We start from the raw sequence: 24849 nt of genomic DNA, 5'->3' as shown, positions 1-24849 counted from the left end.
TCAATATCCGGGAGACGACAACCGGACTGATGACTTTCTTTATTCGGCTATAGACTTGACTGGCAGATACCCAGTATATGATGTTATATCAAGCATTTACGCATCCTTCTGAGCGTCCACCTCTGGTGTTTCCGCTTCCACCTGTGGCTTTTCACGTGCCTGTTTTGCGATTCCCTCGAGGTAAATCCTCATCGTCTTGCCAACCTCTCCATCTCTAGGTTTGTACTCTCTCGAGCCTAGTTGCTCAACCAGCTTGTTCACCTTGGCGTAGACTTCCTCTGCGGTGTCTTCCGACGTCCGCTTCTTCTGTCCCTTCTTCTTGAAGCCCAGGATCAGTTCCACCTTCATGCCCTTGCTGAGGAACCCAACCAGCTGCTGTGTCTTGACCCCAAGGTCATGCTCGCTGATGGCCCAGCTCATTTCGACTTCCTTGAGCTTGGGTGTAGTCTGTTTGGACAAACGGCGGCGCTGGGCTAATTCACGCTGACGCTCGTATTCTTCCTTCTTGTTGACAATCTTGCAAATAGCATACTGGGTCGGCTTGTCCTTCTTTGGGTCGCCTGGGATGTAGGGTGTTATCATGCGAAGTGAATCTGTCTCGGGCAGTCGGCTCAACACGTTTTTTGTGAGAAGAGGTCCATCAAATACTCCATTATCGAGAACCATGATCTTTGGATCCGTAATCTCGAAATCCTGGGGGAGGCGATCGCGACCAGACTTTTCAAACTCCTCTTGGGTAGTGTATCGTCGATCGAAGCCACGGTCTCGGCCCTCATCAGCGAAAGGATCTTCCTCCATTTCATCTTCGCGTTTCCTTGCTTTCTTGTTTTTTGCTTTCAATTGCGATACAGAAAAGAAGCGGTTCTGTATAGGTAGTGCGCGCGGAGGTTGGAACTGTCGTGTGAGGAGACCCTCATGTTGAACGAAGACCCTATAGAGGGCTCGACGGGAGCTCTGAAGGCAAGCAAAGCTGTTCATTCTGGCGAGGCCCGAAAAGGAGAGTCGTCGCGCCGTAAAAGACTGTAGACAGTCGGCAATGGTTGAATACAATGAATCGCTGATCGTCTCGATGGTGGGCGGTTGATTTTGGCAGAAACGTCACTGTGGGGTGTTGTCAACTTATCCAATCAGGTGCCCTTTGAACCTTTCCACAGCTGATTCAACACCAAGCTCTGGTGGATTTGTTGTATACATAGTGCAATTCAACTCAGCCCGTCAGGGCACTCATGATGGCTTCATTTCATTTCGCCCGCCGTCCTGTGCGGACAACAGTATCCTTCCTCAAGGCCGCTTGTCTTGTGCACCTTGGAATCACATACGGCTATACCATCAGCCCAGCTCAAGGCCCTTCAATGCTTCCAACATTCACAGTCGATGGTGATTGGATTCTATGTGATCACACGCGTCGCTATGGACGCGGTGTTTCTGTCGGTGATTTGGTTGTCTATCGCATCCCCATCTTCAACAATCAGTGGGGAGTGAAACGAGTAACAGGCATGCCAGGGGACTATGTCTCCGTTGGGACCCCAGGCGAGCAAGGAGAAGAGTTGATGATACAGGTACTTCTTCCGTCCTCGTCACTGGCCACACTAACTTTTCAGATTCCCGAAGGGCATTGCTGGGTTTCAGGAGACAACCTCCCAGCATCAAGAGATTCCCGACATTTTGGCCCACTACCACTAGCTCTCATCTCCGGCACTACAATAGCCAAAATATTACCATGGAACGAACGTCAATGGATGAAAAATGGACTACAAAAGGTTGAAGAGCTAGACTAATCACGAGCAGTCTAATGTAAATATGTATCATCTCTTATCTGGGTATAGAAACTTGCACCTCTCGTCTAATTACATCTGCTCTCCCCAAATCAACTGCCCAGTAAGTGATCTAGCGATATCTGCCACATGAATCATCAAACAAAGAGAAAGAATAGCGTCCTTCAATGCAGCACCAGCCCTCTCGTACACCGTCAAACACCATTGTTATAAGAACAATTCTTGAAAGCCCATGACAGGCGATGCAATCCGTATAAAGAGAACCCCCCGAAAACCAAACATCATTCTTAGAATGTTACATGACGCCAAACACCATATCACCCAACACCCCATACGCTTCCGCTTTTGAGATGAATAGCCACGAATACAGTTAGCCCTCGATGTGAGCCTTGGACATGCTCTGTCCCAGTAGTTCCAGGCAACGTTGAGCTAGGTTGACAACTTCACCCTCATCCTCATCCTCGAATTCATTGTCGGCTTCAATTGGTCGATTTGCAATGCTTCGGATGTGCTCGATGATGTCCTCCGCCTTTCCAATGAGGCCAATAAGGGTCTTGTCTTCGGACTCGAAGAGCTGGAGAAGGGTCCAGACGGCGATGTGCTGGAAGGTAGCATCACCAGACTGCAGGAATCGGCAGAGGTATCCGTGAATTCCACCTTGAGGTTCGGTCCAGTTTTGTACAAAGATTGAGTAGTCACCAACTGCTTTTGTTAGCTTGTGTTTGAATGGCGGTGAAGTTGACTCACCTTTAGAAGAAAGGTTGCCCAGGGCAGCAGCACTGTTGCCTTGGACTTCAATGCTTGGCGAATGGGTGAGAGGAATGAGAACACCACAGACTCCGAGATTCAAGAGATGAGACTTGAGATCGTCACTCAAGGCCAGAACGGCAATAGCAGCGGTCATCTCGGACTGAACAGTGATGGGTACATCGAGAACCAATTGCTTGCACTTTTGCACGGCACCGGCATCCAGGACAAGAGCTTTGTTTCGATCGGAACTGGCGGCAAGATTTCGAAGGGTCGAGATGGCATGGCACTGAATCTCTTCATTGTCGGTAGATCCAAGTAGGTCGACGAGTGGCTTGAGGAAGTTGGTTTCGATAATTGGTGACTCGTTAAGAGGGTGGATAGAGATGTTTCGTATACAGGCGACAGCAGAAAGGATAAGCGGTAGATAAGAAGATTGGAGGAGTCGGAGAAGAGGGTGAAGCCCATTGGCACGAACGATATCAAGCTGATACTTTTCGTCGGAAGCGAGGTTGCGGAGAGCCAGGGCAGCTTGGCATTGAACCTTGGGTGAAGTCGAGTCCATGAGGTTGACAAGAGATTGGACCAATTTGGGTTCACTTTGAGCCAGCTTTCGTCGGTTACTCGCGTCGACAGCGATATTGCTGAGAGCTGTGGTGCAGTAGTATTGAACGTCGACATCGGGAGAAGAAAGAAGCTGAACAAGCACGGGAATCGCTCCAGCATTTACCAGTTGTTGTCGGTTCTCATCTACTCTCGTTAGCATGTATTGTCGTTGCCATATACACAAACATACCAGAATGTGTCATGTTCAGCAGAGCGCCAGTAGCATTCCGCTGAACCCGCATATCCCGAGATTTGGCCAATCTTGTCAGAGGACCCAGAGCTCCGGAGCGAGCAATCTTTGCCTTGTTCTCCTCATGTGTAGCCAAATTCGTGATACATCCCACAGCATTGCACTGGACTTCGACATTGGGGGACATCATCTGGCGGATTAAAGGTGTTAGACCGCCAAGTTGCACAATGAGAACCTTGTTCTCGGCTACAATACGTCAGTGACTGCGAATGTTGGCTTCGGTACACATACTGTCAACGGCCAGGTTACCGAGTGCAGCACTGGCAGCTCGCTGAACTTCGATATCGGGGCTCTGGAGAAGGAATAGAATAGGTTCAAGGGTGTCGCGGTCAACCTCTCGGACATCTACGTTGTTAGACCAGTCGGAAAGGCGGGCGTCTTTCGTACCTCGTTCAGTAATCTCAGCAAAAGTCAAACTAGCACTTCGTTGAAGATCAATGTTTTCCGAAAAGACCAAGGTGCTCAGAGCACGCAGAGGTTCGCCAGAGAAAAAGTCGGTCTCGCCGCGCTATCACAAAGTTAATAATCCGAATAAATGAAAGTATGTCCATGTACGTACATTTTCGAGATACTGGAGAAGGTCGGCTACAGCCTCTCGTTCGCTATCGGCGAGGACGGGTTCATACAAGCCATCGCGGGCTCGACCTATTGCTGTCAGATGTATACGGCGACGGATAATAGCATGCATACCTCCGCAGCACGAGGAGCTGCAGATACCCATGACAAACAATAGCACAAAAGGCTTGATGAAAGAAGTATGTTGAACGACGGTGAATGAAAGTCGGTCTCGATTTTGATGCAGTATCGGTCAAGGCTCGGTTGTTGACGAAAGGTCATCCACTTGTCGGACGTCACAACAGGGATCCAGATTCGAATTATTATTATTGGGCTCGGTTGTCGGGTGGAAGAAGCTACAAACAAAACCTCTATCGGGCAAGATAAATGACTGACTACCACAGAGGCCAATCACTGGCACGAGATAGTGTCAAGATCGCGGTGTAGAAGGGAAAATTAGTTGGCGATTGCCCAGGTGAGAGATGAATCCGAGGGGGAGTTTATCCTAGCCTCACAGTTGGTTGGCGAGGGAAAGAATGGGGATCGAGACGCGCGCCAGGAAGAAGCAAGGTGAGCGCCGTAGCTCGGGTAGGACCTTCTACGGAGCTCAAACCTAAGCTGCCTGAGGTAAGTAAAGCGTGAGCTAAAGGCAAGAACGGATGAATTGGGGAAGTTACTTCCAGATACATCGGCGGCCACGATCGGTACACTCCAAAAGAGGTAGCTACAGGGGGTATCGAGGTTCCCTGCAGGAGGTGACCTCACTTGAGGTCATCCGCCAAAGGTAGGGTCCGCCAGGGACGACGTGCGCTATTGTTTAGGTGGTCTAGTGCACGTGGAGGAAAGAAAACTGAGGACCACAATAAAAATATTCAGGCAAATCGGGCCTAAGATTAGGAACTCTTTGCTATGTTTATTTTGACACCCTTCAACAAGTTTCGGTGTTTTCTCGCCCCTGAGGGTTAGATGCAGAGACAGCTGTTACAGTGGACCGCCTCATTATGCTAGCGGTGTTGTGGAGAAGCTTGGACCGTATTGCTTTGATCCAGACATTTCAACGCCTCATTTTGAGATTATTGAATGATCGTTTGATGAAGACTAATATTTTTGTTATGAAGCGTAGGTTCTACTCAACGTAATAAACGATACCTACTATACCTATTCAAATCTGAGCAATGGAAGCTCACGGAATGTTGCTGCCTTCGATATTGCGTATACTGTCCTGTCGCGTGGCATGTGATAGAGGCATTTCTTGACGTAACATACAAATCCGAGGTCTACTTTATGCGACCTGATCGATACTCGATTTTGACGAGTTTTGCTTTCCAAAGATGGTAATTCTCATGTCACACAAAATGTGCTGCCCATGTGCTTATCGTGTCATTATTGGGTATCAATCTGAACAAACTTTGGCTGCAAGACATCTGCAGCAACCAACTACCCTGCACCACCATCTCAAAGCAGGTCATGGCGGCGTTGACGTATGAACAGGGATCAAAAGACTATTGGGTGTTTTGAACGACTGGCTGTGATGGATGGGATTGTTGTAAAACTGGCTAACATGTCCTGGACCCTTATGTGGCTTTGGTCCCTCTGCACACTTGAATAGACCGTAAAGCTTGGAATGGATACAAAATACTGAGACATACGAGTTACTAATCCTAGCTCCATCGACATATGTTCCAAGTTCAACTGATCGACAAATGGGGACAAAGATTCTGAGATCGAGTGTTGACTTGCAATCTATCCTTCTATACTCCGTAATGCCTCACCAATCCCTCAACCTGCAGTATCTCATTATCTCAATATCTCAGTCATAACTTGCGGGATTTTGACCGCAGAGGAATTATTCAGACCATGATAGATTGCATCAAACAAACCAGATAGGCTATATTGAAATAATCTGACCAATCCTAATACCCGGAGATGGAATCGTAAAACGGTCAATCTTTGCCAAGACGCGAAGCTCATCGACGATCCGCCATGACGTTCTGTCTGTCTCCGTCTCCGCTGTGTAGTCCAGGGTCCGGTTAAGATCCAATGTTGGCCATAAGGTTAAGAAGTATGGAGTAGCGTATGCTGTACAGTAATATTATTGCTGGACTTTTGTTGGGCAGACTGTTTCGTAGGTGGTTCTCTTATCATTTATTGCAAGTCCAAGGTGAGTGAAAGGCCGACCGATTGCCGTGACTGATGTTTGCTCCCTTTTCCCTTTTAACCCTCCAGCACATTCCCTTGCAAATTAATTTGCGCCTTTAATGATATGGAATTGTCCTCAACGCCTTCGGAACATTTTTGTTAACTCTAGGCTGATGCTGTTTCTTTTCTATTCGATTAGCATCCGCCTGTGATTTTCTCAGTGATGCGCTATACGTCAATATTTATCAGGACTTGACGACCTCACTTTCGACCTCGACTCGGACCATCAAATCCCGCCCAACAATTCGAATCGTATTGTGCAACAGTGATATTTACTTGGAATGGAGGGAAACTCAGAACATGAACCCGCACGAGGGGATCTAGAAACAAAAGCACCAACAGATATCAGTCTACCAAGCGAACCTCAAGGAACCCAAGGACAACTTGAAGTGACAGAAGATCAAATTGAAGACCCGACAAAAGAAAACGTCAAATCATGGATCGAAGCCCAAAGCGAAACTCAACCACAACCTCCAACCGAACCTCCAGCAGTTGAGCAAGTTGACGATGCTGTCGGAGAGCTGCCCCGCGTTGAAAATACCCCCAGTACAGTACCTGGCGTGACTGGCACGACAGCTGTAAACGCTTCGACCACAACTTCAGCTCCAGGCACAGACACCCCAGGACAAGTACAAGAGTCAGCAGCCGAAGCCTCATTTGGAGGAGTTGGAGCTGTTTCTGGATCTGGATCTGGGCCTGGACCGGCTTTGATAACTCCACGCGGGCGGGCTGCATCAACCTCCACTGGCCCCTCCACTACAACCGCCGGTCATGGTCATGTCCCTCAATTTGTCGCTCCGTCATCCTACCTCCGACGCAGGACTTCACTCCGAAGCCCGATGGCACCCACCGAACCAAAGCCTCTAAGTCCTCTGGACAGAGATCAGTTGCAGGGTCTGGTATGTTTATCTGTCTTGCTTTGTCTGTCGCATCCGTTTGCCCGTACAAACTTGACGTGGGGCACGCGCGCATCAAAGCCCGATGACGAGAAGCTAATCTCGACAGAATGCCATACGCGATTTCCTCAAAGTTCGTACCAGTTACGATGTTTTACCTCTATCATTCCGTCTCATCGTCCTCGATACCGACCTCCGCATCAAGAAAGCCATCGGCATCTTGACGCAGAACTGTGCGTCACCCGACACATGCAGAGTCTAATGCTAACCTTGCCACAGCAATCGTATCGGCACCTCTATGGAACTCCAAAACCTCGCGATTCGCCGGTATCCTCACGAGCACCGACTTTATCAACGTGATTCAATACTATTGGCAGTTCCCTGACGAGTTCAGCAAACTCGATCAGTTCCGATTGAGTAGCCTAAGAGGTTGTCGCTTCTCCGCGCAAGCATGACATCGCTGACCATATCAGACATCGAGAAAGCTATCGGCGCAATACCCATCGAAACTGTATCGGTTCACCCTTCAAAGCCATTGTACGAAGCTTGCAGACGCATGCTCAAGACCCGCGCCAGACGAATTCCCCTGGTCGATGTCGATAGCGAGACCAACAAGGAAATGGTTGTTTCAGTCATCACTCAGTATCGTATCCTCAAGTTTATCGCCGTAAACAACGAACACAACACCGTCCTCCTGAAGAAAACGGTTCGCGACATTGGCCTCGGTACATATTCAGGTATCGCTACAGCCTCGATGGGAAGTTCCGTGCTCGACGTTGTTCACCTGATGGTCAAACACAACATCAGCTGTGTCCCGATCATCGATTCTCACGGACGAGTTTTAAACGTTTTTGAAGCGGTTGATGTCATCCCCTGTATCAAAAACGGTGCCTACGATGACTTGGATGGCTCTGTCGGGGAAGCGCTCTGCAAGAGATCCGACGAGAGCCCTGGTATTTACACATGCAGTGAAGGCGATCGCCTGGACTCCATTTTTGATACGGTCCGAAAGAGCAGGGTTCACCGTCTGATAGTAGTGGACGATGATAACAAGCTCAAGGGTATCATTTCGCTGTCCGACATTCTCAAATATGTACTGCTCTACGGAGTGGAGGATACAAGCAACTGGGCTTGAGTATTGACGAGGTTATAATGATTGCATGCCGCTACGAATAAGGGAGCTCTCAGAGGCGCCGGATGGAGGCAGGCATAGAACAGGCGCAAGGGGAGACGGAAGGTTATCATGTGCATACAATCCTTCGCTATAGACCGTTGACAGGCCTGCATGCATGATACAGTACAGCTGTCTCAGGATGATGACTTTGGTAGTGTCAGTGTTACAGTACAAATGGAAGCTTTTCGGCTTCGGGAACCGAGTGGCTGTGAATATCTGGGTGGGATTGGTCAGGTCTTATTCGATGCGACATGCGGATGACGGTCAAACTTGATGCTGCACTCTGACGACATTGGTGTTATCTATCCCATTTCAGCATTTATCGACCATTTCCCACTTTGGTTACTTTTTTGATGCTATTCATATCCAGTTTCTGTGCACAAACACTTTTGTACTTCTTTGTCTTGTGCCACTTTTGCCCTGCTCTTCTGCCTGTCACTTGCAATCACTGGCATCACTGAAAACTTCCTATTCACTTTGTCCGCGCTCCTTCCACTTTAGCTTGCTCGTGGTCAGATCCTTCCCTTCTTCGCAATGAAGTTTCCACTGTTTCGACTTCCACGAATCTGTTGTGACACGTGAGAATTTTGATCAAACACCATCACTCTCGACTTTTTGGCTGCCTTTTGATACGATATCTTATCCGACGAATGTCAGAATCTCAGCATTAATCACATCTACTTACCGAAAGGCTTGTGCCGATGGATCAGCATTATCACCCAGCACCTCTGGGCCATTACTCTGCGCCAGAGACTGGTCCTCATCGACTATTACCGTCCAGGAGTAGCTTGTCTCTTCAGGCTACGATACGGCATATAACAGACCAAGGGCCTGTACATACCAGCAGGACATGGACGAGTAGTGGCGATCACAACACCCTAAGCGATACCGACGAATTGGACGATCGAGCCGCCTTTGTGCAGGAATACAACCGCCTAGCAAAAAAGGTGAGGCCCTTGGAGAAGTAGAGACGAAGCTGACGATTTAGAATGGAGTGCGAATATTGGTGATTGACGACTTTGACTTTAGGCATACTGTAGGTCGCCGATGGTGTATCTGAACAATCACTGACAGTCCAGGGGAACGGACTTGGTAGTCCTCGCAAGCAAGGATGGCTTTATCGGATCCTACGGTCCTCTTCCAATCATCCTACAGCAGATACACAACCAGCTCGACAAGGTCCTCGCCATAAACGCAGTGTCTCCGATCTCGCTCACAACTTGCTTCATCGTCGAGACCCCAAGATACTCGATCTGCAGTCGATGGTCCGAATATGTGGCAAAAGCATGCTCTACCTTCCGCCTGAACACACTCCTTCTGCCCTAATACTTCCAACTTGCATTCGAGCTACTGCGCATCACATCGCCCAGCATGTCACTACTCGAGGGATCTTTCGTATACCGGGGTCAATCAGAGTAGTCAACATGCTATTCGATTACTACTGCTGTACCGACAATATCGACATCACAAACACTGTACGATGCGCAAACCTGCCGATGCATGTGCAGGCTTCTGTCCACGATGTGGCGTCGACATTCAAGCGCCTCCTTTCGGTAATACCCGGCGGGATACTGGGTTCTTTGGCGCTTTTTGATGCTCTGGTCGCAATCCATTCACAGTTACAGGGTGATCCAGAGTTCCCTCGCACCAAACAGACCAAGGTTCGGGCCCGACTCATCGCCCTGGCTATCGCAACGGTTCAATCTCAATTTCGGAGGGAACTCATATGCGCTGTCTTTGGACTTTTGAGTTTAATTGGAAGAGTGGCAGAAATCACCCCCAGAGAAGATGAAGAAGGTCGATCACTACCCACGGGAGACCTCATGGGCTACAATGCACTCGGCATCGTTTTTGGACCTCTTCTCATTGGCGACTTGCTTGGAATCTATTGTACGAAGTTGGCCGCCCCAAAGACAGGGTTGCTGGTGCTCCCATTGAGATCTCCAAGATCACGACAAGATCGGAATGGAAGAAAGACACTCGACAATGAGCTGGGGGCACCTCCAACAATGGACAAAATTCTCATCGCCAACGCCATCGCAGAAATGCTTATAGTCAATTGGAGAGATGTGGTCCGACAAATGAAATCGCTCGGCATGAATCGACCTCACCCACGATCAACGAGTCAGGACGACACCAACGAGAATGGTTTTGTTATAAGGAAACCACAAGGTTGGGATCAGGAATGGCGAGGAAACGAAGTGGGAGATCAGACTCCACGAGAAGACAGCCCAGAGCCGCCTACACCTACCCTCGGCATATCTAAACAGCGGTCGCGCAGTCGTGGGAGTTCAGCCTCAAAGAGACTTGCAGCCAGACCCAACATTGGTTGCTTAAGTCCAACCGTGGAGGAGAGTGTTCACGACGAGGATAAGACCCAAAGACCAACACAAGCAGGGGAAGGCAGTAGCTTTGTTCAAACGTCGCAGAATTTGCAGATGCCGACAAGCGCACTTCACTTGGAAGACAGCAAGGATGCGACAAAGGACACACCACAGAGCGAGAGTATGCACATCGCTCCAACACCCACCCCGGCTACAAGGGCCGGAGGACTGATCAATCGAGATGGTTCCCATCTGTCTCAAGATGATGTGCCACCTCGGACGTCCTCAAAAAGAGGAACAAAAACAACCCCTATCCAACAAACCAGTGCCGAGGAACCTTCGAGCCAGGACACTTCGAGAGTCTCAGCAACGGAGACCCCTTCGATTGAACGAAAGGGTGCCATAAGGAAGAAATATCCTGGAAAGGCAAAAGCCCTAAAGCCAAGTCGACAGCCGCTCGCTGTTGAGTGGACTAAACCTGCCAGGTCATCAGATACCTGCATGGAGGGGCCTGGTTCAACCCACCTACCGTTTTATTCCGAGAAGGAGGCCCTTGAAGCTGCACTAAAAGCGCATTTCGAGGAACTCAGGGAATTGGATTCGATGGACCAACGCAAGAGTTCAGCCTCTACAAATGTTGATCAGACTTCGCAGATGTCGGACTTTGCCAACACTCCAAAGGGTTTACACTTGCCAATCGATAGATTAGAAGAGGGCAGCGAGTACACTGTTCACGGGTACAAAACACGAACACAGGCTTTACAAGAAGCCAACTCTGCCTCGACAACACCAAGACAATTTTATTCACCAATGCAGGTACCGGCGAATATTGCAGGAGGCAGCAGTTCCATGAGGCTGGCCTCCCCAAAAAGCCAGGTCGGGACATAGAAAGTCTCTTCTGGTGCGCAGGGGGAGCTGCCCAGCAATGGATCGCGGGGCCTTGAATACGAAGAGACGCAAAAGCAAGCCGAGGGCATTGGCACTGAAACCCTTGAACGGGGACATTCTCGAATTGTGTCATTACCTGCCGAAACGCCAAAGAATGAGAAGCAGCGGACTGAATCCTCTCCCTGGTCCTCTGTCCCAAAAAGAAAATCGACGGTATTGACACGTCCAACCTTGACACCAACAGACAATCCAGGAGGCGTCAGAGCCATGGCTGCCAAGTTTGAAACCGATCATTCAACCGAGACATCCCCAACAAAACCCAGGAGTGCGAGCAAAACTCAAGATCTCATATTACAATTTTCACAAGAGTCACCCACCAAGAGTATCCGTTCCACAAGATCCGTTTCAACTTTGGGACACAACCGGAATGTTTCAATTTCAAGCCAGGACCGGCGTCCACGGCCACCAGCAACAAATACTGTTAGAGATGAGGCTCTTGACCAGAATTTGCGAGTCTCAATCAGGGAGGAGGCTGCAATGAGGGCAGTCGAGCTTCAACAAGCTGACAAGGGGCAAAGGCCAAGCTCCCATGAGCAACCAGAAATGTTAGCTCAACGACAAACAATCCCTAGGAGGAAGCCAGTCCCAGGCTCCAGGGGTAAAGAGGCATTATTAGAGAATCCTCGAAGCCTGGGAACCATGATGCCTTATCCTGAACAGCCTCCTATCGCTCAACACCTCAACCTAATCAGACCAGCATCATCAGCATCGAATACGCAGTACGGGACAGACCCGTCAGTTCCTCACAATATTTCAACTCCTTTTCAACGTCCCGGCAGTACAACTACACTCCATGCACAGATTCGAAGTCTCCAACGGCAACTAGACCTCAAGACAGAAGAAGCAGTTCATTTGCGAAGGCAGCTTGAGGTGCAAGGAGATGCAGATATCGGAACATTGAGTCAGCAACTACGAGAAGCCAAGAGGGAGGCACAGACGTGGAGGGAAAGAGCTGAGAGTGCAGAACGAAGAATCAAAGTGTTTGAACGATTCACAGCACGACTCAAAGGGATACGAGAGGCTGTAGGAGTAGACACAAGAAATGCCGACACAGACCTCGCAGCCAAGTACTTGGATGAGGCTGCGAATGAACAAAAAGAAAACACATTCTTGGAGAAGGCAATGGGTTACGAGAGTGACAGTTCAGGGAGAACAGAAGATGCTGGTGTGGTTCAAGCTCGGATACGCCGTTGTCTCCATGGCTTAACCGATGGCCCTCCAGACAAACCATCCTTAGGACTCGACGAGACCAAAAATACAGGCCCTGAAAGACCAAGACGGGATATCAGCCCGAGTACAGTCGAGGTCTGGATGGCGGCACAGGAGTTGCTACAGCTCGATGAGGCTCAGGGGCAAAGAGAGGATGAATTGAGTTCTAGAACAAGACGGTGACGGTGTGGCAAATAGACGTGCGTCCAGGAACATAGGTGGTCCGTTCCACATGACAGGCTGTGCAAGGGTCTCGATCTGAAAGGACCCTGGTGGCAAACTTGACTCTACCTTTTTGAATGTATCGATAGATTTTGTGGCAAGGGTGTCCGTGTATCAGAATATCACGGACTTGTCCAAACAACTGCATTGGGCAAAGTTTTGATTGTGAATGTCATGCTGCATGAGGAACACCGGTGACGACGAAAACCTGTTTCACAGGAGCTTTTAGCCCGGTAAATCGATCACTTGAGGGAGCTAAAGTACTGTGCCACTGCAGATCAGGGAAATGGGATTTTGAAATCTCGATCTCTCTGCATGCGTTTTTAACAGACACTGTGCTAAATACGGCATTTCGATATTCATGTGCCGAGATAATTGGATAGCTGATTGGGCAATGCCATCCCGCTTTTAGCTCCAAATTTGTGACTTGTCCCTAGTGCAGGGATTTTCTATCTGACATCAATGGATGACAATATGGAAGGGAATACTAGTATACTCTTGCAAGGCGTATGGCTGCGGGTGAACGAGGAAAACATGCTATGGTCTTTCGTCAGATGCTCGCTTGATTCGCCATCTACCTGCGTCATCTCGGTTCATCGACACATGAATACGCCCAATTCCCTCTAGAACGGAATCAAATAGGGCAGATTCTTCAGGGTCCTCTGTTTTAGAGTTCCTGTTGGTCATCCCGGCGGAACGGCTGTCTGTCTCCGAGTAGCGGCGGGAGGACGTTGAAAATGCGGGGGACATGAGAGGTCCGTGTGAGAGGTATTGATCTTCTTGTGTCATCGGCGGAGACGGGAGTAGACTCGCGGAAGACATTGACGGCGGAGTATAAGCGAGGGGCGTATAAGGCTGAGCTGACGGTATGTAGGATTCTTGGGTGCTCTCTTGATCATAGGTCTGCGAGTTTGAATATCGTTGGTTGGGTTGCGTACTGACGGAAGAACGCCGAGACATTTCTACGAAATAAGTGCGAGAGACTGTGTCTTCGGGTGGCGATGGTAGGAGTGAGCCTAGAGAAGGATTTGGAGTCTGTGAGATGTGAGAAGGCCCAGATGGGTAGAGCGGAGTAGAGAATCTTGATTGAATGTCCCGGCCAAGAATCATATCGGAACTGGATGTTGTAAAAGACATTGCGGTGGTAGGTCTCGTCTGGCCATGTATCGAATGCGTATGACGCTGCAGTCTTTGTGCAGCACTGTGTAAGGGTCTCGAAGATCTGATAGTTCCAGTCGAGGCTGAATCAGGGGTTGTGATTGATTTTCCATCTTGGCCGGCGGAATAAGCTTGTCGATGTCGAGGGGGAGAAGTGACAGCGCCAGCCTTGGTAGGCGAGGTCCAGACCATGGCCACACGTGGGGTGTATGCCTGCGAGGACGGGTAAGGGCCATGATCTGGTTGACCCCGTCAATTGCCTACAAAGATGGATGAATGCTTGTGTGTCGCCTGCACAACCGAGCTGTACAACCCGAAATCTACACATGTTAGCTGCCATACGAAAACGGAAAAGTAAACTGAATCATGCTTTCCAACTGCCGAACACAATCGGGGAACGATTTGCATTTTGCGTGATGTTGTAACGTCGGTGGTACGCCATAATGACGACAGAAAGACGAGCTTGTTGACTTACCCACACCAGTCCCCAAATCCCGGGATGTCAAAACCTTGATCGACAGGTCCGGATTGACTTTTCCAATGACTTGCACAGCGTTACCATTTGTGAGATGGGCGTCCTAAAAAGGTCAGTTCAGTGTTGCAGTGCATCCTGATGTCGTGAGACTGACACCAGATTTGGTCAACTCACCCTGTTCAACAAGACGGTGACAGTGCCCTCTGAGTCAAGAGTGGCCTGCTCACCTCGTAGCTGCGTAACCTTTCCCACGAGCATGACTACTTTGCCGACGAAGTTGTCAAGATAGGCAGCAGTGATGCGCGGGGTTGAAAGTTGCTCGGACATGGTGTTTGGTTTTCGTTTGCGATCAAGCTCGAGAGATAGGGAGATGAGAAAGATAAGCGAATAGACAGGGTTTGTGTCTCAGATGCTTGGTTGACAGGCAAGCAAGCGATGTTGATGAGAGAGGTTGACGATGAAACGTATGTGAAGCTGTTGGCGATAAATGCGGAGGGGAAGCGCGTTCAGCTTGACGCGCAGTCACGTGGGCAACCATCACGTGATGATCATCATTCCTGCCACCAACTACAGACATCCTTATGAATGTCTTTGTTTCCCATCCTGAATCCATCAATGCAACGATTTTATCATCTCATAACTGGTCAATTCCTTCTGAAAATGGCACAGTCAATCTCTTCGTCTTCAAAATTGATTTCGAGAGCCCCGCTGTCACATATTCGGACCCTTGCCCGGCTCCTCCGATCAACCAGGTCGAACGAGTCTCATTCCCACGATAAACCCGCTAGTCAATCCAAAGCCCCTACAGTACGGAACACTTTACCCTTGGCGTGCCTTGGGCAGCGCATAACTCTATTCGCCCAAGACAACCCCGCTTCTCGAATCTATGAAAGCCTACGGCTCAGTACAAGTCGGAGCAAAAGCTCCGGAAACAATGAGCTGAGCCGCCAGTCCCCAGAGGAGGAATTGGAAAGCCAGAAGTGGAGGACGTACAGTTTATCGGTTCTCCCAAACTGTGTCTTGTTGTTCGGCTCAATGCCGCGGCAGACACGTTGTGATGCAGAGGCTGATAAATCCGGAGACCAAGACAAAGAACTCATCACGTGGGTATCCAGGAGTTCATGACCCCTGCAGACACAGAGTTATACGGCATTCCCCGTGGGTTGGAATTTATCAGCTTGCAGTAAAGGCCACGCACCCGAGGCCGATCCTTACTCTGTGTGGGTGCCAAAATCCTGATCACGTTTGTCGATCAGTTCAAGATACATATCTCTTGTCACAACCATGACTCTCTGTGATGAATTACTGGCTCGACTAACCATCACTGGAAGGACCCAGTGTGCATCAAGAATGATGTATACATTATCAGGAACCAACTCATAGCCAAAAGACATGAACGAGATTCGTCATGATCTTCAGATATCAGCCCAACGGGTGCTCGAGCTATCAAAGGATAAAGCTCTTGACTTGACAATGACCATCCCTATGATATCGAAGCTTGAGTTCTCAGTTGACATGGTAGGTGGATCCTGCAATAGTCTTCGCTTCGCTACTGAGGTCAGTGTGTGCAGTCTGTCTTGCACTGTCTCGCCGAGTGCGGCCTTGACGGACAAGGTTCATCAACATTGATTGGTGGTTGAAATTCACGGACTCCAGGTCCGTTGCACCATGATTGGCTACACTCACCCATCCCAGATTTGAAGATAGTATCTCCGCCAAGGTGCCACTTGAATATCAAAGTACCATTGCTATGCAGCTTGCGATTGGGGTATGAGGATTTAGAGTCCAAGCTCCTCTACCGCTTATGCTAGGCACATCCTACCGCCGTTGGCTCAAGGTTCCGGACGGGATGACGTTTTTCTTGACTGAAGGGACTTTTCCTCACCTCTAATGCCACAGCTGATACAGCTTCCAATGGCTATGATTCGTACAAAGCGGAAGATGGTGGGTCAGGAAGACATTCCGGATCACTTAATAACCTTAACGGCTCTTGTATCTCACGGTCTTTGATACAATCTAGCAAGAATTCATACCCTTACGCACACTTATTTACCGGATACCGCTAAGCTCTGTATTGCGAATTGAAGCCTACGGACTTAGTCCAGATACAGTCCCTAGGGATATTAAATGTGCATTTCCGCGATTTTTTAGGTATTTCTTGCTATAACAGAATTAATAATACTAATAAGATATTATATATTTAGTATATCTATAGAGATAATACTAGACTAATTTACAAGCAGATTAGTTAAGATTAGCTATAAAAATCCTTAGTTAGAAGTACTGATTTTACATTTGATCCCCCTGGGGGCTGTATAACATTGTCAAACATTATACACCTCGTTTCCTATCTTCACCCACCAATCTTTATATATATACTCCCAACCCCAGGTGCTGGATATAAAACCAGCTACATCTTGCCATAAACTGCAACCAGGTCCACTGATACACACTACACCGGGGAATAAGTGACGCAAGAGATTGTTGATAGTGGTCGCATCCGTTGTTGGCGTAATATAATATCCGAATCTCTTCATCTAGCTTCTGCGACAGCTGGACAGCTGTTACAGCTACAACTTCTGGCTTCCCCATCTTACAATCATCAATATTTCTGACAAGTTGTCAGCCTCGGCATCTCGACTTGTGTTCTGATAAATGTTGCCTCCTGCTTGACTTTACCCAAACGGTCAAGCCGCCCCAGCGTCTAGATCTATAGCTGCATAGGCGAACCCGAAACACACTATTGGATCAACGACCCCGGACGCAGAGAACAGGAACAGACGAGGCAATTCGCCCCAGTGTCTAGATTTAGTCGGAACATCTCCCTTCCCTCCACTGCTACTTACCGAAACGTTAAACCCGGCCGTGCCATTCAGCTTCTACTAGGGAATTGAGCCTCGAAATCGACTTATTCTATTATCGATCGGTGGTTAACTGCCATTCCTCGGTGAGGTCAGCTCGGCTGTACTGGAGTACTCAGGCACTGAGCTGTGCTGCACTACATTGCACCACCGGATTGGTTTCTCCGTTGAGCGCCTGCCTGATTTTCCATTCGCCCTGCCAACAACAGAGAGCTACACCTTTACTCTAACACGACCATCTCTTTATTCCCTATTCCCTTCATCGTGTTTCTGATACAAGTTCTTCTTTCATCTTCCCTCGAACGGTTTCCTTTCCTAGCCACTGTTGGTCTTTGATATTCTGGAACATCTACACCCCCATCTCAACCAATCCGGTTAAGCACCCCCTCCCTGTGCCCGCTCCAGAGCTCCCGATCTCCAGAGCTGCACGCTCAATTCCCATCGAGCAAGCTCCTTAACCTCGACTTTGCCTCGAGCGGCTCGACAGTTTGGCGCTTCCCTGACAGCCAGTGACACTCAGCCCAGCCACACCAGCCTAGCCGTGCCGCTGTAACCCCAGGTCCCACGTTCAGCACAGTCTCAACGGTCTTGCAGGGTCAAGATGGACGGACCAAGCCAGGACTTTGGCGACCAAGCCCAGGGCTTTCAAAACAACTTTCCCCTGACAAACGACGATGCCAATATTGATCCCTTACTCGACTGCACAATGGGAGCTCAGGCGTCCCCGATTGTTAGCAATCCCATCAACAACGAGCTTCTCATGGGCTCCAACATGTGGAACCCGATGAACAACCCCGTCAACTTCTTTCCTCCCTCCATCCCAATGGCACCATCAGCTTTGAACAACAGTCCAAAACTACCCAACGAAATGCATTCAACCCCAGAGACTCCATTCAGTGAGCCCACGTCTGGCGGCCCAACAAGACAATCGAGCAAATCATCAATCCCTTCAATAGATTCAGCCAACACCGACACCAAACCTCGACGCAGCAGCAGAGCTACCAAGACAAAACGTCAACAGACATCAGCGGAAAAGGAACCTGCCGCCAAGCCGCGCCAAAAAAGAGCACCCAAGGAGCCATCGCTGAAGGAGGAAGATGAGGACGAATATGATGGACTAGACGAGACGGAAAAACGCAGCAAGTTCCTCAAACGCAACAGGATCGCGGCATCCAAGTGTCGTCAAAAGAAGAAGGAGTGGATGAGAGAATTGGAGGAAACCAAGAATGAATTGGAGGGCGAGAACACTGCCCTACAGACCCAGTACACCGAGCTCATGGGCGAGTTGACCACCATCAAGAATCAACTCATGGATCACGCATCTTGCAATGATGTCAACATCAACCAATGGCTTGACAACGAGGCAAAGAGATATGTCCAGCGTATTGCAGCACAGTCCGCGCAGAACAGACAGGCTCCTCCAGCGCCGCCACAAAATGTACCTGGAGAATTTTACAATACGCATCGTCGCAGCTCAAGTGGTATGCCGGACCTTGTTCAAGCATACAACTCATGAGTCCATGACTGACCACCACCTAGTCGCCACCTCTACACAGCGATCGATAGAATCAGAGACCATCTACGCCGATAACCTCATTGATACGAGAGACTGAGTGAAAATCGATGTGGCGGACAGCTGCACCGACAGAGATGGTGGTTTGAGTTTAGGAGTCGAACTATTTTGACCCCAACTCCACATGAACACAACAGCCTTGCTATTGCGACTTTGAAATTCCTTCGACTCGACAACGGATGATATGGACATGCCGAAGCTTGAGTCAAAGCTAGATTAAAGTCCTCAGAGCTACGACAAACACGAACACGAAAAGAAAAAAAGCGAGCGAGATGGTTCAGCTGGGAGATACCCTGACAAAATTTGGTTACGGTGCGGCAACAGTACAGTACCACGAGTGGCCGTTCCCATAACAGGAAGAGGTGATATGGCGCATAACTACTGAAAGGAGTTTGGCAAAAGGGGTACGGCAAGGAAATATTTTATGACTTGATGCTTTCACGATCATGATCCGATTTGTGCAGATGGGATGTGCGATTGCTAAATGGGCTGCCGAGTATGAAGTTCTCGTGATAACTGGCTTGATTCTTGGCCCTTGGCCAGCAATTTGGTGCCTATGGAAAGGGATCTATAGGAGAGGCTTCCTGTTACTATGACAGGATGCCTCGAGTGCTTTCAAGGAGGGAGATAATGAATCCCATGGCGAGGGGGGGCAGGGAGGGTAATGCAAGAAAAAGATTCAAACCTGAAGAAGGAAACAATAGCCGCAGGTGACAAACCGTCCTGAGCAAATGGTCCGAAGGGGCTCTGCAGCTTGTGACGAGGAGACTTGCGATCGAAATGACTACTGGCCATCGAATTGCCAGGGACTTTTGCCGACATGGAAAGATCTGGACTCATCAAGGACACGAGATGTTAAAGCACAAAGGTTGGGGATACGGGGTTGTCAAAGGTAAAGTTTAGTGGCAATATCGAGCTTTGCCACAGGTTGAACCCCTTGATGACCCTGAGCTTGAACATATGTAGAAGTTGATCATCGTGACTCCGCATTTCATGCCAATTAGAGCCATTTGCGATGTCGTCGAGATCGTGGCGAGTGTTGCCACCGAAGAAACGTCTAACTATAGTTGAGGCTTATGATTGGTGGTGATACGTTGAAACGAGATGGCGGTTACTGGTAGGAAATAATGCGGCTAAAGTCAATCACGGGAACAACGATAATTCAATGCGCTGGTTAAACCACCTGGTGATGATTGAGCAGAACCGAGTTGCACCAATGTATTTCTTTTGGTCTTCTCCCATCTTCTAAATGTACAGTATTATGATACACGCTCGTCCATAGCTCTACCTCCTCTTGATCCATCCCCTCGAGTTAGAGATACCCCTGATGTTCTTGGTGTACTTCCAAAGGTGACGGTACTTGGGTCCTTGTCGCTTGGCTTCCCATCCGCGAGGCTTGACAGGAGGCTTCAGGCTGTACACACGCGTAGGCCTGAACTCGACATCTGAGCCGGGGATGTTGTGTCGCGCCATGACCGCCGCGGTGTTTTCATCCCAGACGCTACGGAACATGTTGAACCCAAAGGGCGTTGTGCTGAACTTGTCGCGGAAGGACTTGAGCGAGAATCCATCGCGCTGGCTGTATAGTTCCTTGAGCTTGGCAACGTCGATCTTCTTGCCGGGTTGCTGCTCGAGGAGGTAGATACCGAGACGGTGGTACGGGGCGCCCTTTTGGGAGAATGCGGGGAGCCACGGTAGAGCAAGCTGATCCTCGCCCTTTATCCTGCTCAGCGGTAGTGATGTCTCTGTAGGGCTGATGGGGATGTTGGCGGCGAGGAAGTGGCAGCGCTTGTTGAAGGTATCGGAGTCTGGGTTGGGAACATCAGAGTCGAGGACGACTACGGAGACGAGTCGCTCGCCCTTGTCAAAGACTTGGACTCGAAGACGGGGTGCGTTCTCGCTGACGACACTGTCGACGATCTGGCCGGGAGGAATCTTGAGCTTGCGGAAGTATAGCTGGACGTCGGCGGTGGGTTCGAGCTTGGGGAGGACGTCGGGGACGATGTTGAACTGCTTGATACGTTGGGTGATGAGACGTTGGTCGTAGGAGCGCCACTTGGCCTCGGCGTAGTGACGGTAAATAGGCTTGTTCATGTCGCCTGGATGTGTTAGTCCCAGATTGTCTCGTCAATTGGCAGACCTACCTGTTCCATCTTCAAAACGCTTCTTGACAACAGGGTCATTAGCATCTGCAAGGATCTTGAGCCTCTCAACATATTTGTGCAGACTCTTGATCTTGATATCCTTCATCTTCTGTCCCCCTTTAATTTCCTCCGGGCTCGTAGCTTCTAACCGAGAAATCTTGTCAAGCTCTTTGCTAATCTCCGCCAGCTTCTGTTCCCGATCCACAGCCAGAATCTTGCGAGCCTCTTGGAAAGCCTGGTACGGGAGATGCTCAAACGGCAGATCGCCCGTGCTCCGGATAGCCATTCTCCGTCGTCGTGATCCAATTGGCATCTTTCCAGCCTTCATGAGCTGCTGCTCAAACTCGGGGAGCACCGTGTTGGGGTCGAGGTCTGCTGCGCTGGGCGTGGCAGTCTGTGTCTCGGCTGATCGTCGAATTGTGGCAGAGGTGAACGGTCGGGCGACGCTGGGCCGCAGCTGCCGAGCGATTGGCCGCATGACAGCCTGGCAGCGCGACATGATGGGCAGCGGAGCGTAGAGGCCGTAGACGTGGGACGTTGAGAGTGACGCTGGTGATATCTTGAGATACCTACCTATTGAAAAATGCTCTGGGGATGGTTCTGGCCCCACTAAAAACTCGGGGATCGGAGGATGTTGCCGATCCACTTTTTTACAGTATCGCATCACAGTTTTGAAGCCTCAACACCAGACAGTGAATTACTGTCCTTGATCACGGCGAATCTCCCTATCGACGGCTGTTAGGGAACCAAATCATGGCTGGTAAGGGAATTGGGTGCTTGGCTGAGGCCATGGGCGCGCTGCGGGTGTCTGCCAAGGTACGTGAAGAGACTGCAATCGCTTCAATGCTAACAGATGAAGCCGGCGACACTCAACAAGGCCTTTACAAGGTCAATGGCTACAGAAGTCTCTCCAAAGAATACTGCAGAGACAAAATCTCCGAATACAACCCAAGGCATTCTCGAATCATGGAAGCCCAGTACGACTCCCGTCAGCCGTCAATGACCTTACTGACCAGCGCAGTCACAACCGTTCCCGTCACAGTCCACGCTTTTCCCTCGCTGGAACCGACCTCTCTCGAACGATGGGACGTCAACCATCTCTATCTCCCTCTCCGCCGCGATCTCCTCCATCTCGCCGTCGTCTACGAAGGTGACAACACCCGCCAAGGAACCGCCTCCTCCAAAACCCGTTACGACGTCCACGGCTCCCACCGAAAGATGCGTCCTCAAAAGGGAACCGGCCGAGCTCGTATGGGAACCAAGCAAAGTCCCATAAACCGCGGTGGTGGAAAGGTGTTTGGTCCTCATCCCCGCGACTTTGGCACCAGCCTCACCAGAAAGGTGTACGACAAGGCATGGCGCACAGCTCTGAGCTACCGTTACCGAAAAGGCGATCTGATTGTGTGCGAGGACGGCATGGATCTTGTGTTGCCGACTGATTACGAGCTCGTTGCTGGAAAGTATCTCAAGGATGGACTGAAGGAGGCCTATCTCAAGCGATACATGACTGGAGTGCTGGGAAATCTCGGTCTAGGCCGTGCTAGCGGTCGAACTCTTTTCGTCACTGGAAACCGACGTGAAGCTCTTTTCGGCGCCATGGAGCAGCTTCCTTGGGAGGGTCGAGCACTAGACTTGCAGGATGTTGATGTCAAGGACCTTTTGGAGACGGGCAAGGTGGTACTGGAGCGCAGCGTGCTCAAGGAGATGATCAAGAAGCACCAGAGCGACTTGGTGAGCAGAGTTGTTATGCAAGGCCTGGTCAAGGGGGGCCCAAAGTTAGGGACGCCTGTGATTAGGGCATGAGCGTGTAAACTACCTGTATTATTTTGTACACAACCGCATGCAGCCAGTAAATTCCGTGAATGGCCAATCGTCAAGTTACATCGTTGCTTGGGTATCGTTAGATTGGTATCTATGAGTACACTATTCTACATGACAGTATTACAATGCTCCGCCGACAAGCGAAACAATCCACATGGCAACTCTGACTTTGAGTCCAACTCTTCGCTCAGTGCGGGCAAAGTCATCTCGCGTTGCTTTGGTAGCATGTTCCTGCAGCCATAATTGCTCTTCGCCAAGTCTCCCCTTCAGTCCTTCGTCGCGAGTGACGATCAAAGCACCAGCTTCGAGATCATGAGAGTAGCTACGTTTAGTATAGTTGGAACTTCCAATAATACTCATAGCGGGGTTCTTGTCACCCGGCATCGTCACCCAGAGACCCTTGGCGTGATATGTCCATCCACCAGGTTGACCAACGACACCATAACGCCATTCTTTTAAGGTGATGTCGTTATCACGGCCTTGGTGATGTACCCGATGGACAAAACGACGGGCTAGGAGAGTGTAGGCATCGGGGAGGAGGCCCGAGACACCTTTCGACTTGTAGAAGCCGTTTGCCTCAGGAGAAGCTGTGATGACGGTGTTGGAAGTAGAAGCAGTATTGAGGAGGAGTTTTGTCAGAGAGGGAGCTGGGTTAAAGTAGCCTGCTGTAAAGGTCCACAAAGACTCGCGATATGCGGGCAGAGCGAGAGTCTTGAGGATATGTGTAATAACGGGGAGTTCAGTTGAGGTGTCGGGTTTCATGACCTGGGACATTTGCCCAAGCATGTAAACTCGTGTATCAGAAATCTCATTCTCGGGCTTGGTTGTCGGATGCAATAGAGTCTGGAGTGTCGATGTAGTACTCTTGACGAAAGACTGGGGGTTCTCTAGTGGTGAAGGGGCAGAATTGTTCTCTGGCCATGAGAGTGTAAAACCCGCTGGTTCAGTTGAGGGTTGAACCAAGAAGCTAAAAGACGTGACCCCTGAATGGATCTTCCAGAAATGATCAGTCACTTCTTTTGAAGCAAAAAGATGGTATCGATCTTGACGATTAGTAAAGTAGTCAGTCGACAGGTTTGCCCTGAAAAGTCAGTATTTCTTCGACCACCAGGGGCTTGGACATACCCAGACATGATAATCTCATCATCAACACCATAAAGCTTCATATGCTGAAGTCCCCAACCCTCGTTTATCCTCTTGGGGATATACTGTTTCCTCAATCCAGTGAGATTCGGCGTGTGATACATTCGAATTTCCACACGGTCTGCTCCAAACTCCTCGACCAGGGGTGCAAGCAACGATGCACTCGAAGGATTAGGTGCCTCCCTTGTCCCTCGCAGCGCATCCGTAAGAATACTCAATTTCACATCGGGATTTTTCCTCAAGGCCTCCTGCAGCGTCTCAATGAGTTCCTTTTCTGACTTTCCAATGTACAGCGTCGACAAGAAGATCCGTCGCTGTGCTTTTCGTATCCGATCCTAAACCAATCAGCCCTGTCGCTTTCGTATCAATGGTAGTCCAACCTTGAGCGTTTCGTAAAACTCTGCTGGGGTACGAATAATCTGAATCTGCTCCCCTCGAATATCGAAACTCGGTGCCAATCGATCCAATTCAGTGACGAAAGGGGCTAAAGCTCCAGCATTATTCACAGAGCCCTGAGTGTTTCCAGCCGGCATCGCATACTGTCTTGTCTGGACTCGTGCACTGGGAACCCTGGGCTTGAAACTTGAGGCACGCAGTCTCGTAGTGCACCGTGCACAGCTCCGAGTAAGCATCTCGAATCTTAAGCTCAATTAAAGCTTGCTTAAAGGTGCTTGTATCCGTAGATCGCTAGAATTTCTGGTTGAGCTTCGTGGTACGTACCCATGCCGTCACGAACTCAATCTGCCGAAGTTGATCCGCGGTAATCTTC

At 49.6% G+C, this 24849-nt stretch overlaps 10 protein-coding genes across 10 annotated transcripts; 5 read left to right on the top strand and 5 right to left on the bottom strand.

Moving 5' to 3' along the window:
• Positions 1 to 96: 96 nt before the first annotated feature.
• On the bottom strand, positions 97 to 978 carry J7337_009327 (uncharacterized protein; the record flags this gene model as incomplete). Its single annotated transcript, XM_044826926.1, has 1 exon — positions 97 to 978. One exon carries the CDS (start codon positions 976 to 978, stop codon positions 97 to 99), a length of 882 nt encoding a protein of 293 aa, XP_044677520.1.
• A 1167-nt stretch (positions 979 to 2145) lies between these two features.
• On the bottom strand, positions 2146 to 4099 carry VAC8 (Vacuolar protein 8; the record flags this gene model as incomplete). The annotated part of the gene is made up of 7 exons (XM_044826925.1): positions 2146 to 2477; positions 2523 to 3272; positions 3319 to 3564; positions 3610 to 3723; positions 3766 to 3886; positions 3938 to 4023; positions 4069 to 4099. 7 exons carry the CDS (start codon positions 4097 to 4099, stop codon positions 2146 to 2148), a joined length of 1680 nt encoding a protein of 559 aa, XP_044677519.1.
• Positions 4100 to 6413: 2314 nt separating this feature from the next.
• On the top strand, positions 6414 to 8163 carry J7337_009325 (uncharacterized protein; the record flags this gene model as incomplete). Its single annotated transcript, XM_044826924.1, has 4 exons — positions 6414 to 7031; positions 7138 to 7261; positions 7308 to 7457; positions 7502 to 8163. The coding sequence occupies 4 exons, from the start codon at positions 6414 to 6416 to the stop codon at positions 8161 to 8163; spliced, it is 1554 nt and encodes a 517-aa protein (XP_044677518.1).
• Positions 8164 to 9626: 1463 nt separating this feature from the next.
• J7337_009324 (uncharacterized protein) lies at positions 9627 to 11414 on the top strand (the record flags this gene model as incomplete). Its single annotated transcript, XM_044826923.1, has 1 exon — positions 9627 to 11414. The coding sequence occupies one exon, from the start codon at positions 9627 to 9629 to the stop codon at positions 11412 to 11414; it is 1788 nt and encodes a 595-aa protein (XP_044677517.1).
• Positions 11415 to 11681: 267 nt separating this feature from the next.
• Positions 11682 to 12866, top strand: J7337_009323 (uncharacterized protein; the record flags this gene model as incomplete). The annotated part of the gene is made up of 1 exon (XM_044826922.1): positions 11682 to 12866. One exon carries the CDS (start codon positions 11682 to 11684, stop codon positions 12864 to 12866), a length of 1185 nt encoding a protein of 394 aa, XP_044677516.1.
• Positions 12867 to 14315: 1449 nt separating this feature from the next.
• On the bottom strand, positions 14316 to 14865 carry J7337_009322 (uncharacterized protein; the record flags this gene model as incomplete). Its single annotated transcript, XM_044826921.1, has 3 exons — positions 14316 to 14323; positions 14539 to 14641; positions 14713 to 14865. The coding sequence occupies 3 exons, from the start codon at positions 14863 to 14865 to the stop codon at positions 14316 to 14318; spliced, it is 264 nt and encodes an 87-aa protein (XP_044677515.1).
• A 3135-nt stretch (positions 14866 to 18000) lies between these two features.
• On the top strand, positions 18001 to 19012 carry J7337_009321 (uncharacterized protein; the record flags this gene model as incomplete). The annotated part of the gene is made up of 2 exons (XM_044826920.1): positions 18001 to 18880; positions 18939 to 19012. 2 exons carry the CDS (start codon positions 18001 to 18003, stop codon positions 19010 to 19012), a joined length of 954 nt encoding a protein of 317 aa, XP_044677514.1.
• Positions 19013 to 20256: 1244 nt separating this feature from the next.
• J7337_009320 (uncharacterized protein) lies at positions 20257 to 21615 on the bottom strand (the record flags this gene model as incomplete). The annotated part of the gene is made up of 2 exons (XM_044826919.1): positions 20257 to 21071; positions 21117 to 21615. 2 exons carry the CDS (start codon positions 21613 to 21615, stop codon positions 20257 to 20259), a joined length of 1314 nt encoding a protein of 437 aa, XP_044677513.1.
• Positions 21616 to 21869: 254 nt separating this feature from the next.
• J7337_009319 (uncharacterized protein) lies at positions 21870 to 22919 on the top strand (the record flags this gene model as incomplete). The annotated part of the gene is made up of 1 exon (XM_044826918.1): positions 21870 to 22919. The coding sequence occupies one exon, from the start codon at positions 21870 to 21872 to the stop codon at positions 22917 to 22919; it is 1050 nt and encodes a 349-aa protein (XP_044677512.1).
• A 138-nt stretch (positions 22920 to 23057) lies between these two features.
• Positions 23058 to 24613, bottom strand: J7337_009318 (uncharacterized protein; the record flags this gene model as incomplete). Its single annotated transcript, XM_044826917.1, has 3 exons — positions 23058 to 24018; positions 24063 to 24415; positions 24461 to 24613. The coding sequence occupies 3 exons, from the start codon at positions 24611 to 24613 to the stop codon at positions 23058 to 23060; spliced, it is 1467 nt and encodes a 488-aa protein (XP_044677511.1).
• Between the last annotated feature and the right edge of the window lie 236 nt (positions 24614 to 24849).

Source organism: Fusarium musae, chromosome 7, assembly GCF_019915245.1.
Source record: "Fusarium musae strain F31 chromosome 7, whole genome shotgun sequence".
NCBI classification, from domain to species: Eukaryota; Fungi; Ascomycota; class Sordariomycetes; order Hypocreales; family Nectriaceae; genus Fusarium; species Fusarium musae.
The sequence above is the reverse complement of the archived record's forward strand: the minus strand, read 5'-3'. Positions and strand labels throughout refer to the sequence as shown.